At 42.2% G+C, this 14,991-nt stretch overlaps 1 protein-coding gene across 1 annotated transcript in view; it reads right to left on the bottom strand.

The window, feature by feature from the left end:
* Positions 1-3,217: 3,217 nt before the first annotated feature.
* The window catches only part of LOC138365285 (S-antigen protein-like), a 35,461-nt gene continuing 23,687 nt past the window's right edge, over positions 3,218-14,991 (bottom strand). Inside the window, exon 3 of the mRNA XM_069325566.1 lies at positions 3,218-3,300. Within this exon, the coding sequence (XP_069181667.1) occupies positions 3,218-3,300 (83 nt within the window). The remainder of the gene's footprint in view (positions 3,301-14,991) is intronic.

Below are 14,991 nucleotides of genomic sequence, written 5' to 3'. Positions count from 1 at the left end.
TATTTTTTTTTGTATGGAGGGCGAGCCGAGATGTTGCCCTAATGGAAACCGACATAGCTATTAATAAATATGGTCTTCAAAATTTGTGTACAATTTCTCTTGAAAGATGTTACACCACTCGTCCTTTATATTATTTTTTTTTTTTTTTAGCAGTTCCCGTGGCGAAGTGGTAAAACACCCGCCTGGCGTTTCGTAAGCGCTTTGTCCTGGATTCGTATCCTGTTTGGGGAAGATTTACTGGGCGCCAATCCTTAACTGTAGCCTCTAATTACTCAACAGTAAAAATTGGGTACCTGGTTCTTAAACGATTTGGCAGAGTTGGATTCCGGGGAATATTAAGATTAAGGACATGCCCGAAACGTGCTAATGGCTGTACAAGAATGTAGGAACTCTTGTATGTAAATAAAATAAAAATAAAATAAAAAATATATAACAAAAAAAGAAAAACAAATTTGGCTCGATTACTAACCTTAAATTCGAAGGATGAATACATTTGTGGAGCTTCAAGTAAGGTCAGATTCAGGGGAGTAATACGCGGAGCACTTATTGACTAATATTCACGAATCTTTAAAGACACTTAACATGACACTCAACGTGACACTTAAGTCACTCAATATGAGAAACGGTGGACGACGGTCTGGAGCAAGCCCAACAAGGACGTAATTATGCCACAGCAGTTAACAGCCAATCTTCAAACATTTTTTTCTAGTTAAACATTTAACTATTAAACACACCATCGTCAACAATTTAGTCACTTACAGAACTACCCGCTCTCGTTTTCAAACGAGATGGAATCACTTTTGGATCTTTGTTTGGAGGACGGGCTGCACGGCCCTTGTGGATTTGTTCATTTGATGCATCACGTTATTGTGCAGCCCGTCCTCCAAACAAAGATCCAAAAGTGATTCCATGCACCCACCAAACCCCCTGTTTATGAATGAAAAACGGTTTACACACGACTCACAACTGCTGACGTTCGAACACTTCCGGAACAAGTGCTTCACTGACGAATTTTGTTCGAACCACAACGCTGTAAATGCTTCACCCACGTACTACAAATACAAATAATCGCCAACAGAATCTAAACACCTGACCTAACCTATCCTATGCCTATATATACACAATATGTTAATATATTATAATATTAATTTATACTTGAAAAAATTCCCGTTTTGAATGAACAACATGTTAAAATTTATGAATGCGTCTGTGGGGTTGACCGCTGAATGTAATGGACTTGAGTCGAGGACGAGTTGTATTGTGATTTCTGTGTGTGTATGTGTAACTACTCCCAGGTACGGGAGCAGTTTGGATGCGTGTGGAATGGTTGCCAAATATCACCATCTATATGTACTAGCCTAGATATACTCACGTGTGTATGTTTAGTATGCATAATACAAATTGTGTGTGTGTGTGTGTGTGTGTGTGTGTGTGTGTGTGTGTGTGTGTGTGTGTGTGTGTGTGTGTGTGTGTGTGTGTGTGTGTGTGTGTGTGTGTGTATGTACGCATACACAATGGATGATTAAAGAATAACGGGGGAATCCTCTCAGATGAGAAGGAATGATCTCAGAATGACCAAAGATGACAGTGAATGAATTCTGAATAATGATGAATGCTCTCATATGACACAGAATGACCGATGAATGACCTCCCGAGTAACGGTGAGTGACTTCAGATAAGGGAGCGAATGACCAACAAACGAATGTAAATGCCCTCAAATGAAGGTGAATATGGCCTCTCATCTGAGTAAATAACCTCAGATGAATGCGAATGACCTCAGAAGAGCGTGAATAAGATCAAAATGACCTTGAAGAGCAACAAGCCAGCTTGAGAGGATGGTGGGCGGGGGAGGAGGCTAACCACCGGCACCTTGACTTTCCTCTTGAACTCTTCCCTTTTACATCTCAATTTTCTCTCCACTCATTTTTCCCTATTCACATATACTCGAGTACAAAATGCTGTCAAGGTCCTTTCATCAGGGAGAGACGTCCAGACCAGACAGCTTATATAATGAACAAATCCACAAGGGCCGTGACGAGGATTCGAACCTGCGTCCGGGAGCATCCCAGACACTGCCTTAATCGACTGAGCTACGACAGGGTTAAAAAGGGTTGAAACCGAAGTTCTACTGAACTTACTGGATCCCGTAGCCTCTGTGTGTGAGATTATATAATGCTGCCACAGTATACGAGATCTGTGAAGGTAGCAGGCAGAAAGAGGTCTTACAAAAAAATTAAGTATTTAATGATATATAGCATAATAGGGATTCAAGAATTCAGTGATATATCAAGATTATGTTACCGAAATACAGTTTACAAGGCAGTTTAGCAGTGACACAACAGTCGAATAATTCTAAAATACAGAGAGATGGTGATTCTGTGATACATTTTTCTCAATAAAACACACACACACACACGCACACACACACACACACACACACACACACACACACACACACACACACACACACACACACACACACACACACACACACACATTGATATATATGTGCATATATACATTATATGTTTCAAAATGTGGTAATATAGGAATGCAAGTCATGCAACAATGCAGTGCTACAAAAATACAGGATTACAGAAACAGAGTGATGCATTACAGCGATACAATTTCTTTATTGAACAGACAGAGGGACAAAATACGGGGAAAAAAAAGACCAAGAAATCTGGAGTCTCATCACGCAGTAGAAAGAATGGAAAAAAGGAGACATGATAACGACATTCAAGATTCTAAGGCGAACTATCCAAATAAAATATATTTAGGGAGTTCGCCTTCCCCTACCCTCTCCGCCTTTATAACCATCTATAACCTTCTATAACCATCACACCGCTCCCTGCGCCACCACCACTACCACTACCACTTACACGTTGGTCTTACCCAAGCTCCCAAGACTTTGCTTAAGATCCGCCAATTCTTCGGTCGCTGTGCAGGATAAAGAGAGAACTCTGCACAATCATGGAACTACAAAGACCAACCAAGACGTCTGCCAAATTTAGGGAAGATTACCAGTTGGGTGCAGTAGGCTGGACAAGGTTCTAGGGAGTGCGTGTGCGTGTGTGTGTGTGCGTGTGTGTGTGTGTGTGTGTGTGTGTGTGTGTGTGTGTGTGTGTGTTTGTGTGTGTGTGTGTGTGGGTGTGTGTGTGTGTGTGTGTGAGTGGCGGGGGGGGGGGGGGGAGGAGGCGTGAGGATTATGGAACAGTTAGGGAGAGGATTGAAGATTGTGTAGGAATTTATTAACACCAATTCCATCATCTCTATCAGCATTAACACCAGCAACAAAGTCTGCCACAAACCCATATTATCATTGCCAGAAATAAACTCAATACATTGTCAGAATCTTGACAAATATCAGTATCAAACGTCATTTTCCATACGGAAGGAGACTAAAAAAAAAAAAAAAAGTACATGCCTTGCATTGGTTCTGAGGATCAACATAGCCCAATCTCTGACCAATCCTTCTGGTTGGTGGTCTGGTCAACCAGGCTGTTAGATGCAGCTGCTCGCAGCCTAGCGTGTGAATCACCGGTACAGCATAGTCTATTACCCAATTTTTGGGTTAAACCAATATCTTGCAAAAGAGATTGTGAGGACCCAAACCTTCTTGAGGTTATCTTGAGATGATTTCGGGGCTTTTTTTAGTGTCCCCGCGGCCCGGTCCTCGACCAGGCCTCCACACCCAGGAAGCAGCCCGTGACAGCTGACTAACACCCAGGTACCTATTTACTGCTAGGTAACAGGGGCATTCAGGGTGAAAGAAACTTTGCCCATTTGTTTCTGCCTCGTGCGGGAATCGAACCCGCGCCACAGAATTACGAGTCCAAGATAAATTCCTTCACCCAAGATAAACTTTATGTGACATAATTAACTGCTAAACAAACAAACAAACACAAATCATGCAGGCGATGAGTCACAATAACGTGGCTAAATTATGTTGACCAGAACACACACACACACACACACACACACACACACACACACACACACACACACACACACACACACACACACACACACACACACACACACACACACACACACACACACACGAAGGTGAATGGACGACGACGTTTCGGTCCGTCCATTCGACTTGAGAATGGTTCAGGACGGACCGAAACGTCGTCGTCGTCCCTTCACCTTCTAGTGTGTGTGGTCTGGTCGACACAAATCATCACTGGTACGAGACTCTTCATATTCTAGACACCTCCGTATGCTTATAATTCATCACCGTCGCTAAGGAGAAGCTTTTAAACACTCCGCTGAGGAGAAGCTTTTAAACACTCCGCTGAGGAGAAGCTTTTAAACACTACGCTGAGGAGAAGCTTTTAAACACTACGCTGAGGAGAAGCTTTTAAACACTCCGCTGAGGAGAAGCTTTTAAACACTTCGCTGAGGAGAAGCTTTTAAACACTCCGCTGAGGAGAAGCTTTTAAACACTCCGCTGAGGAGAAGCTTTTAAACACTCCGCTGAGGAGAAGCTTTTAAACACTCCTCTGCAACATGGCACATGACGGCAAATATTGCAAGCTCCCGGCATCTCCTCTGACTGCATTGAAGGCTTTTTTGTTTACCAATGTGCAGCTTAAGCTGAGCCTTCTGGTTATATGTGATGCTGGCAATGTACGCGCGTGTTCTGTGTGGACTGTTGCTGCCTCAGGCCTCCAGGCCTGGTCGACGACCGGGCCGCGGGGACGCTAAGCCCCGGAAGCACCACCTCAAGGTAGCCTCACTGGTCTGTGAACCAGGGAATTCCGCGCCCAAGTTGATCTGAGAAAATCAACCGCCTGATGCCCGTCACCTTGGGTTTTGATTGCGTCTTCAAATTGCTTCATTTTCGTGGTTTGTCTTGTTTACTTTTGAGCTTGAGCACTGAGTGCACTCTTAAACAAGTGGAATATACTCAGCACGGATGGTCAAGTGGAATATACTCAGCACGGGTGGTAAAGTGGAATATACTCAGCACGGATGGTCAAGTGGAATATACTCAGCACGGGTGGTAAAGTGGAATATACTCAGCACGGGTGGTCAAGTGGAATATACTCAGCACGGGTGGTAAAGTGGAATATACTCAGCACGGATGGTCAAGTGGAATATACTCAGCACGGATGGTCAAGTGGAATATACTCAGCACGGATGGTCAAGTGGAATATACTCAGCACGGATGGTCAAGTGGAATATACTCAGCACGGATGGTCAAGTGGAATATACTCAGCACGGATGGTCAAGTGGAATATACTCAGCACGGATGGTCAAGTGGAATATACTCAGCACGGATGGTCAAGTGGAATATACTCAGCACGGATGGTCAAGTGGAATATACTCAGCACGGATGGTCAAGTGGAATATACTCAGCACGGATGGTCAAGTGGAATATACTCAGCACGGATGGTAAAGTGGAATGCATAGACGTAGTATGACTCGCTTAATATGCTTCAAGCTTCCACTCGTGTTCCTCCAATCCTGTTTTCGCAGTTTAAAAATGGTTGTCTCTGAACAGCCAATCTTTCCAGTTAGCGTCTTACACTCTTTACTCAGTTTCCACTGGCTTCTTGTCTTACACAGGTTTATTGCAGTATCTTCCATACTAACTATGCAAACTTGGAAGATTACTCCACATCACCGTGAGTATACTCCGAGAGTTTACTGTTCACCTGAACAATGTTTAAAGCTAAAGTTTACTTTTGATTGGTAAAAACTATTGTGGTGGCCTTAATTACCATTGAATTGATAGGAATAAAACTCAAAACAAAAACAAAAAACTAAATTCCATTTTCAGTACCCTCATAGATGAATCAGGAAAGATTAAGTGACTCTCCATTAAGGTCTGTTAACAGCACCAGGGTCTCTCTCTCCTCTCTCCCTGAACTGCAGGAGAATCTCTCCTCTCTCCCTGAACTGCAGCAGAATCTCTCCTCTCTCCTGAACTGCAGGAGAATCTCTCCTCTCTCCCTGAACTGCAGGAGGGTCTCTCCTCTCTCCCTGAACTGCAGGAGAATCTCTCCTCTCTCCCTGAACTGCAGCAGAATCTCTCCTCTCTCCTGAACTGCAGGAGAATCTCTCCTCTCTCCCTGAACTGCAGCAGAATCTCTCCTCTCTCCTGAACTGCAGGAGAATCTCTCCTCTCTCCCTGAACTGCAGGAGGGTCTCTCCTCTCTCCCTGAACTACAGGAGAATCTCTCCTCTCTCCCTGAACTGCAGGAGAATCTCTCCTCTCTCCCTGAACTACAGGAGAATCTCTCATTTCTCCCTGAACTGCAGCAGAATCTCTTCTCTCTCCCTCTGAACTCGTGTAGGGTCCCCTCCCCACTCCCCTCCAATTCCCCAGGGTCTTAATTTGCTCCGCAGGTCAATTACAAGGTGATTGTAAACGCCACATCGCGCTTTACACCTCCAATAGAATCCTCGTCTCTCACCTACGAAATCTGATTACACTTCTCTCCCAGATTAGATCTCAATCAGATTTACTCCAGACCGTAATTCTCCCTCTCCTCTGATTCCCCTCTTCCCTCCCCCCACTTGCCACTTGAGAGCTGAAAACACCTTCTAACTTGGTCTGTGGAAACATACCTCATATGGCAACATAACAATATACAACGGAAACATACCTCGTTATAACGAGTTCGTTGCAACTGACACTTTTACATTTTTCTTTGCACTTTTTCATATAGGTTTGTTATACTCAAATTCTGTCAGTTGAAATGTAACCAATCACAGGCAAGTAGGCCTCTGACGTCATGCCAGACAGAGGAGCATCAAGCATGCTCCCAGCAGCCTCAGTTATCCTCACAGACTCAGAGTAGAAGGACCTCGGCTAGGCAGATATTTACCTTGCTATCTCCGTCAATAAATATATACAGAAGCGACTACTGAGTCTACATTCTACCCGAACAAGGCAAACGAATACTGGTGGCAGCGGTGGGATCCAGAAATTTTTTTCTGGAAGCAAAAGTTCCAGTACCCAGCATCGCCTCGTGTTCCAGCCAAAACCGCCGCCACCGCCACCGCCATAAGCCGCCATCCTGCCACCCACGCATCAAATATTGTGCCAGACCGGGGTCCTGCCATCAACCACTACTCCAGGCTAACGTTTTAGAAGTAAGGGTCAATATTTTCCTGTGAGAACGCTCACTCATCAGTGAGGAGGAAGGAAGCTTCCCGCGCCAGCCATTTTTGAACCTCGCGCCACCACGTGGGAACCACCTATTACACCCACCACCACCACCACCGCCACCCAAGCTGACAGTATCAAGCTTCGTGAGGGTGCAAGCTACTGCAATCGTCGTCAGCCATCGTCGCAAGTATCAACTGGTTATTCCATCGTCGCAATATTGTCGTCGTCAGAATTTATCTTCGTGCCTCTAGCCTGAACAGTGTGGGGTCCCTGAGTCTCGCGCCACCGCCGCCAGGAGCGCTGCCGTCGCATCCAGTTTGTAAACACGCCTCACATGGGCCTCTTCAGATCTTCACGACGCTTCTCCTACTTTGGCTACTGGTGATCCTCATAAATTACAACCCTGAGATAAGTAATTGCTAGTTGAGAACAGCGTGCCAAGTGTTAAAAAGTGACTTATGTAATAATTCCCATAATATCCTGTGAATTAACCATTCAGTGACTTGTTAAATATTGGAGCCGGTTTAGTACTCCAGAGGCCCACAGTTTCTCTGAGACATTTCAATATTCCCTGCATATGATTCCATTATTCATTAATTGTTACTAGTGTCATTACTGAATTCAAAGGTGAGAGAAGTAAGAAATAATTGTTCTAGCAGTTTATTTTTGCATAAAAGAAATTTGTTTTTGAGATTTCCATAGACAATAGAACATAGAATTTTTTTTTTATATTTCTCCAGACCTAACTTGAAATTTATCCTTTAAGCATTTTAATTTAAACTTTTACCATAGGAGTTATATACATTCCTGTGTCCAGTTTATGTGCTACATCCATATTTCTTGCATTGCCACTTGTTGTGTTGAATCTTTTTAATGAAATTTTGCAATTGCATTTCCCAGTTTTTATTCTAAATTGCTGTGCTTAGTCTGGTTTAATTAATTTACATACATCTAATTCCAGTCATTTTTTAATGAAAGATTGCTAAATTTAGTTTACAATTGCTTGTTCTTAATTATTTTCTTGCCTAGCCCAATTTAATAATTTTATTTCTGCCATTTTTACTTTAGCCAAGTTGATATTTTTTTGTGTTTATTTTTGTGTATACTATTTCTGATGCCAGGTGCACTTAATTATAATCTGCGTTCAAATATTACTTCCACGGCTGTGACAATGCCTACCACTGTTGAAACCCCTTCAGAATCAATGGGAACAGTTGCTCGTCCCAATGGCCAGAGATCAGCTCAGGAAATGGCTATTCCTCTTTTTGCTGGGGAATCGCGTTTATTAGAATCATGGTTTAGTAAGGTTGAAGCGAAAACAGTTGCACGTTTTTCTAAGCCTACTGATGCCGAATACTTAGCAATTGCACGGTCAGCCGTGGACACAACCAAAGGTGATGCACGTTTTGTTGTTGATGAGAAAGCCATTGTTAGCCTTCAGTCTTGGCCTGAATTTAAGGATTTCTTTCGCCGTCGCTTTGTTAATAAAGGAGACCTTGACCCATATAGGTTAGTCAAGAAAATTGCCAATGCCACCATGCAGCCTGGTGAATCGTTTAATGCGTTTACTAGCCGTCTCGATCAGTATCTGTATGCCTTAGTTTCTGCTATGAATAATTCAACTTGGTTAGATAAAGACAATAATCTGTCCCCTGAGGCTATGGCCAAAATGATAGCATTTGGTACTTTAATGCATTTTGCCCCCGAGCATACAAAACCAATCGTTGAGCAACAAAATTTTGGTGTTAAACATGAAATTGGTGAAGTATTTGAGGCTATTAACAATGCCGCAGATAAACTAGCTCCCCGAAGTGCTCAACTTTTGCCACCCTCTGATGCTGTAAATGTAGTTACAAGCTCTCAGCATCCTCCCACAAATTCTCAAAACTCTTGGTCGCAGAAGCGTACCCATGCTCGTAGCCCCCAGTCAAATTCGCCGCCTCATAAAATGCCGAAACGCCATAGTCCACAACCATCCACTCCCTCATGTTGGCATTGTGGTAAGAGTAACCACCTTGCAAGGGACTGTTGGTCCGCCCCTAGATCATCACCTCCTAGACAATTCTCTCGGCCCCCTCATCAATCTAATCATTCTAGGCTTCCATATTGCACGTACCATAAACAAGTTGGTCACCACACTGCGGATTGTAGAGCTAGGCAAAGGACATCTCCACCTCGTAACTCCCATGGTCAGTCTTGGCGAGGCTCACAGCGTCCAAGACATTATCAGAACTCTCGTAATTACAACTCCCAGCCCAGCTATAATGCAATTTCAAATTATAATGCTCAGTCACAGAATGCTGGAGCTCAGAATGTTCACTCCATGTCGTCGGGAAACCCCCAAGGCCATCCGCTAACCAATTCAAGCTAGCCAATCCTAGTGCCCTCCCTGTGTATTCAGTAGCTACCCAAAATAGATTTGGACACTTGACAGAGGAGGACACTGACTCTAGACCAGTTGTAGATGTTGACGGATCCACAGTAAATTTGACACAAACAAGACGCAGAGATCCCAGACAACATAAGTCAAAAATAGTAACTTGTCCAGTCTCAAGTGATGGTCCCCTTGTATCAGCCATTGTACATGGTAGAGTTTTAAAAGTTTTTCTTGACTCAGGTGCAAAAATTAATATTGTCAAGCCCTCAGCTCTTAGAGACATTGAAAGTAAGCACCCTACTATTTTAAAACAGTCACACATACCTTTTCTAAGTGGTATTTCAGGAAATAAAGTAAAAGTTCAGGGTGAAATTGACCTCCCACTCAAGTTCAATGATGTCACATTGTCTATAACATGTTTAGTTGTTGACATTATTCATTTTCCTGGAGACATTCTCTTAGGTCTGTACACCATGATTGATGAAAATATTGCATTGTTTCCCCATCGTTGGAACATAAGTATCAAAGACCACGTCATACCCTTGTGTAGCATGTATCGACAGGGCCACGAGTTCAACCTTCAATCAGATTATGTTAATTTTGTTGACACCCGCCTTGCTAGCGTAGGTTTGTCAGATCATTGTCGTGGTAGCATACCCGAGAAAACAGGCACTCGATTGAAGCATAGTAGTTGTACAGTTGTTAAGGAGAATGAGTATCGGGACTTTCTGGAAGGGGACGCCCTAACGGATTCTCGTTGTCTCGCTCGCCTGGCAGCTTCCATCTCTGAAGTCAGTGGTTCCATGGCTACTGACACTGTGCTACACCCTCATTCTCTCACCAGAATAAGAGTTAAGGTTCAGGGAGTGCCTGAGTTGTCGGATGTGATTGCGGAAAGTGAAACATGTAAAGTGAATGGTACATTTGTTGAACCCTCCTGGCACACAGTGCAGGATGGTACTGTCTCACTTTTTATCGCGAACACAAGTAATGCCGATATCCATCTCCAGTCTGGTACCCATGTTGTAGATTTTGCCCATTACTCGTTACCGGTGCGAGTTGTGGATGATGTCTCCATGGATCATACTGTTTGTACACTCACACCAGGAGAACAGGGATCTCAGCCAGAGGTGCAAGCGCAACACCTCAGTCCTACTGATTTTCCTGACTCTGTGGCTCAGCTTTTGAAAATTTTGAACAAGAATAGAGCTGTTGTTGCTCTACCAGGAGAAAAATTAGGTCTCACTCCTCTTATTACACATAAAATTCCCCTTGAACAAGGAACTACGCCTATTTATGTACCAGCTTACCGTCTTCCCCATTCTCAGAGAGCAGAAGCAGATAGACTTGTAGAAGAAATGTTACAGAGTGATGTAATTGAATCGAGTAATTCGCCATGGAACGCTCCATTGATTCTTGTACCAAAGCGAGATGGGACTTGGAGACCTGTAATCGATTATCGCAAGCTTAACAGAGTAACAATACCTGATCGTTTCCCACTTCCAGTTCTAAATGATTTGTTGCAAAGTATTGGTCGAAACAAAGTATTCTCAACGTTAGATTTGTTGCAGGGATTCTGGCAAATCCCCCTTGATGAGGAAAGTAAACAATTGACAGCCTTTAGTACTCCCAGTGGTCATTTTCATTTCAAAAGAATGCCGTTTGGTTTGCGTAGTAGTCCAATAACCTTTTCACGGCTCATGACAAATCTATTTCGTAGATTGATAGGAAGTACGCTTCTAGTTTACCTTGATGATCTCATAATCATGTCGCAAGATGTTCAGACTCATTTCCAGAACCTTGAAAAAGTACTTGCAAAGCTCGCTGAAGCTAATTTAAAAATAAAGCTTGCAAAATGTTCATTTTTAAAGCAAAAGATTAATTTCCTAGGTCATACAGTTACACCTTCAGGTATTACATTGAATGAATCAAAAATTATTGCTGCCCGTGATTTTCCAACACCTCGTACCGCAGAAGCCGTAAGACAGTTCACAGGTCTTGTAGGATTTTATCGTTCATTTATTGCTGGATTCTCTATTATAGCCGCTCCGCTTTACAAGTTGCAAAGAAAAGATGAACCCTTTGTTTGGGGAGAGGCCCAGGATCAATCATTCAAAAAACTCAAGTCAGCCTTGATTTCGTCACCTGTCCTTAGGTACCCAGATTTTTCTAAACCTTTTACGTTGGTTACAGATGCTAGTGACATAGGTCTAGGTGCTGCATTACTTCAAACAGAAGGTCACAGAGATCACGCAATAGCTTATGCTAGCCGCACATTATCCAAAGAAGAGAAAAATTATAGTGCAACAGAACGAGAAGCCTTGGCAGTTGTTTGGGCACTTAAACATTTCAAGGATACAATTTATAATTACCCAGTTCATGTTCTTACAGATCACCAACCATTAATTCCCTTGTTCAAAAATAAGAATCCAGTTGGAAAGTTTGCTAGATATTTGCTCACAATTCAAGAATTCAATCCCACATTTGGATATTCCAGGAAAGCAAAATGTTGTAGCCGATGCGTTTTCTCGACACGTAGCTGCGATTCAGTTAAATTACCCAGCATTAGATGCTACAGTAGTAGAAACGGAACAAAGACAAGACCCCATATGGGCACCCGTCATTAAATTTTTGACTAAGCAAGACACTCGCCCGATTCATAAACCACCAGTACCATTGAAAGAACTAGTTATGTTGGACAATTTACTGTGTAGAGTAGTAAAGCTAGGGACAGCCTCGAGGAAATGTTGTCAGTTAGTTGTTCCAGCTGTCTTGGTACCAATTGTGTTAAAAATTATCCATGATGCTCCTGCAAGTGCACATCCAGGAAAGGATCGTACACTCCAACAAGGTCGATTGAAATATTTTTGGCCAAAAATGGCTAAGGAGATTGCTCATTATGTTGACAGATGTTTAACTTGTTTACAGCACAAGGGACATGTTTCAGGACCTAATCCAATTCAGGTGTACCCAGCAACTAAAGCTCCTTGGGAACGAATATCGATGGATTTATTGACAAATTTTGCGGAAACAGAGAAAGGGAACAAACATTTGCTTGTAATGGTCGATAATTTTTCACGGTTTTGCAAACTAGTTCCTATCCCGAACAAAACAGCAGAAACCATAGCCAGCGCATTCCATGACCAAATAATTTGTAGATATAGTATGCCTAAAGTAATCCTTTCAGATAATGGTCCGGAATTCAGTAATAGTATTCTAACTAGCTTGTGTGATTTATATAACATCAAAAAATGTAGCATCATGCCTTATCATCCGGCAAGTAATGGACTAGCTGAACGTACTAACAGGAAAGTGTTAGATGCCTTGAGAGTCACGTTGAATTTTGATAACAACAATTGGGATGATTTTATACCCTTAATTCAGTGTGCTATAAATTCTTCAATTAATGTTTCTACTGGTGACACACCTCACGCTATTCTTTATGGTACAGATAAGATCCTCCCTAATGAATTGATTAACGTATCTCCTACTCCCTTATATAACGTAGATGATTTTGTTCAAGTGAAGCGTAGACAAATGCAATTAGTATTCAAGAAAATACGAGAACAACTGTCCAAAGCAACAGCCGAGTTCACTCTAGCAAGGAATGCACGAGCTAAACCCAATAAAATAACTATTGGATCTGTAGTAATGATACTTAACCAACACAGGTCTGGTCCTATGTACAAGTTAACTAAGAAATTTTTGGGTCCATATAAGGTAATCGAGCTTATTAAAGGTAACAAATACAGACTTAAGAACTTGTTAACAGGAGAGTATATAAATGATCATTTAGACCACATGAAGTTAGCTAAAATGACTGTTGACGAGACTGATGAGGAAGATGACAATGAACTTACCCAGACAGATACTCCTACTCGGACACCACCTCCTGTGGTTGACAGACCACTGGATGTTCAGCAACCCCATACTAGCAATTATAATCTTAGATCTAGACCTCTCGTTTCAACCGTGCACTCACCACACGTCCATTGGCTAGATGTTAACGAGGATATCTCTCAAGATGATAGTTTGTCACATGAAGTTTCATCTGTTCCGGACCTTCAGTCAGAGCCAGAGTTGTATAGTGCTCTGGATGAGCTAGGTGTAGATATCCGCAGAATTTATAATTGATTGCACTCTGCAGTTATTCTGTTTGTTTTGAAAAAAAAAATAATTTGCAGTATTTCTACCACATGTGTCTTATTATTACCATTATATATAATGTATAGTTTTTCTCAACTTTATTTTGTTATGAATTAGATGCCATTGTCAAGTCTACTACCATTTGTATTTTTACAGTGCTTGTCATAAGAGTTATTATTGTTCTAGCAACCACATTGTGGCTAGTGAATCCTGACTGCTATCACGCAGATGTTAGTCTTCTTGATCCAGGTCTTGTATATGCTTGTAAATATATTGCACATTATATATATTGTACATTGGTCTTGTAAATATATTGTATATTTCGAAAAAAAAAAAAAAAGAGAAAAAAAAAAAATTATCTATCTTGAAATTCAATTGTGGTTGTTAGGTCAGAACTTTGTTCTATTAATGTAATAATTGTTTAATTTTGTATGGTTTTCAAGCACATGCCATTGACACATGTTAATAATTTTGTTTAGGCAATACCTTGGGTTGTATTGTTCATATCTGATCAGTAGACATACACATGTTCTTAATACTCTGATTTAATCAAAGCATTGTTACCATGATTTTCACCTATTATGATGAATTTTTTTTTGGTGCATATATGCCGAGTTGTTTGTATTACGCACACCTGATCTTCTTTCAATGTTTTATTATGCAAATTTCACATGTAAGCCATTATTGTATGCCACCGAGGTCCTTTCAGTATCATTGTAACAATATAGCTAGCCAGAGCTTATCGACAAGGGACGTCGACTTGGTAGCGTGTCCGAGCGGTGTTATACTCAAATTCTGTCAGTTGAAATGTAACCAATCACAGGCAAGTAGGCCTCTGACGTCATGCCAGACAGAGGAGCATCAAGCATGCTCCCAGCAGCCTCAGTTATCCTCACAGACTCAGAGTAGAAGGACCTCGGCTAGGCAGATATTTACCTTGCTATCTCAGTCAATAAATATATACAGAAGCGACTACTGAGTCTACATTCTACCCGAACAAGGCAAACGAATAGGTTTTCAAAGAGCTGCTGCTTCGTGATATTTCTGGCGGCGTCGATCATGTGGGGGGTGAGCTGTACGTTCACCTGTCCTGGCTGTCCGTCTAATCCCAGTCCTTCCCTCCTGGCCGTCAACATGCCACCCGTCAACTATCCCCATCGTCCCTTAAACCCCGACCGAAACGTTATTCAGGCGAACACACACCTGTAATACGTGTGTGTGGGCGTTCCATTGTGGGCGCACTGCTCATTAAATTTTATTCATGCTCTTTGGGTCCTTTGCTTTGTGTGTGTGTGTGTGTGTGTGTGTGTGTGTGTGTGTGTGTGTGTGTGTGTGTGTGTGT

The sequence above is a fragment of the Procambarus clarkii genome, chromosome 16 (genome assembly GCF_040958095.1).
Source record: "Procambarus clarkii isolate CNS0578487 chromosome 16, FALCON_Pclarkii_2.0, whole genome shotgun sequence".
NCBI classification, from domain to species: domain Eukaryota; kingdom Metazoa; phylum Arthropoda; class Malacostraca; order Decapoda; family Cambaridae; genus Procambarus; species Procambarus clarkii.
Note: the sequence above shows the minus strand (reverse complement) of the source record. Positions and strands in the feature narration are given on the sequence as shown.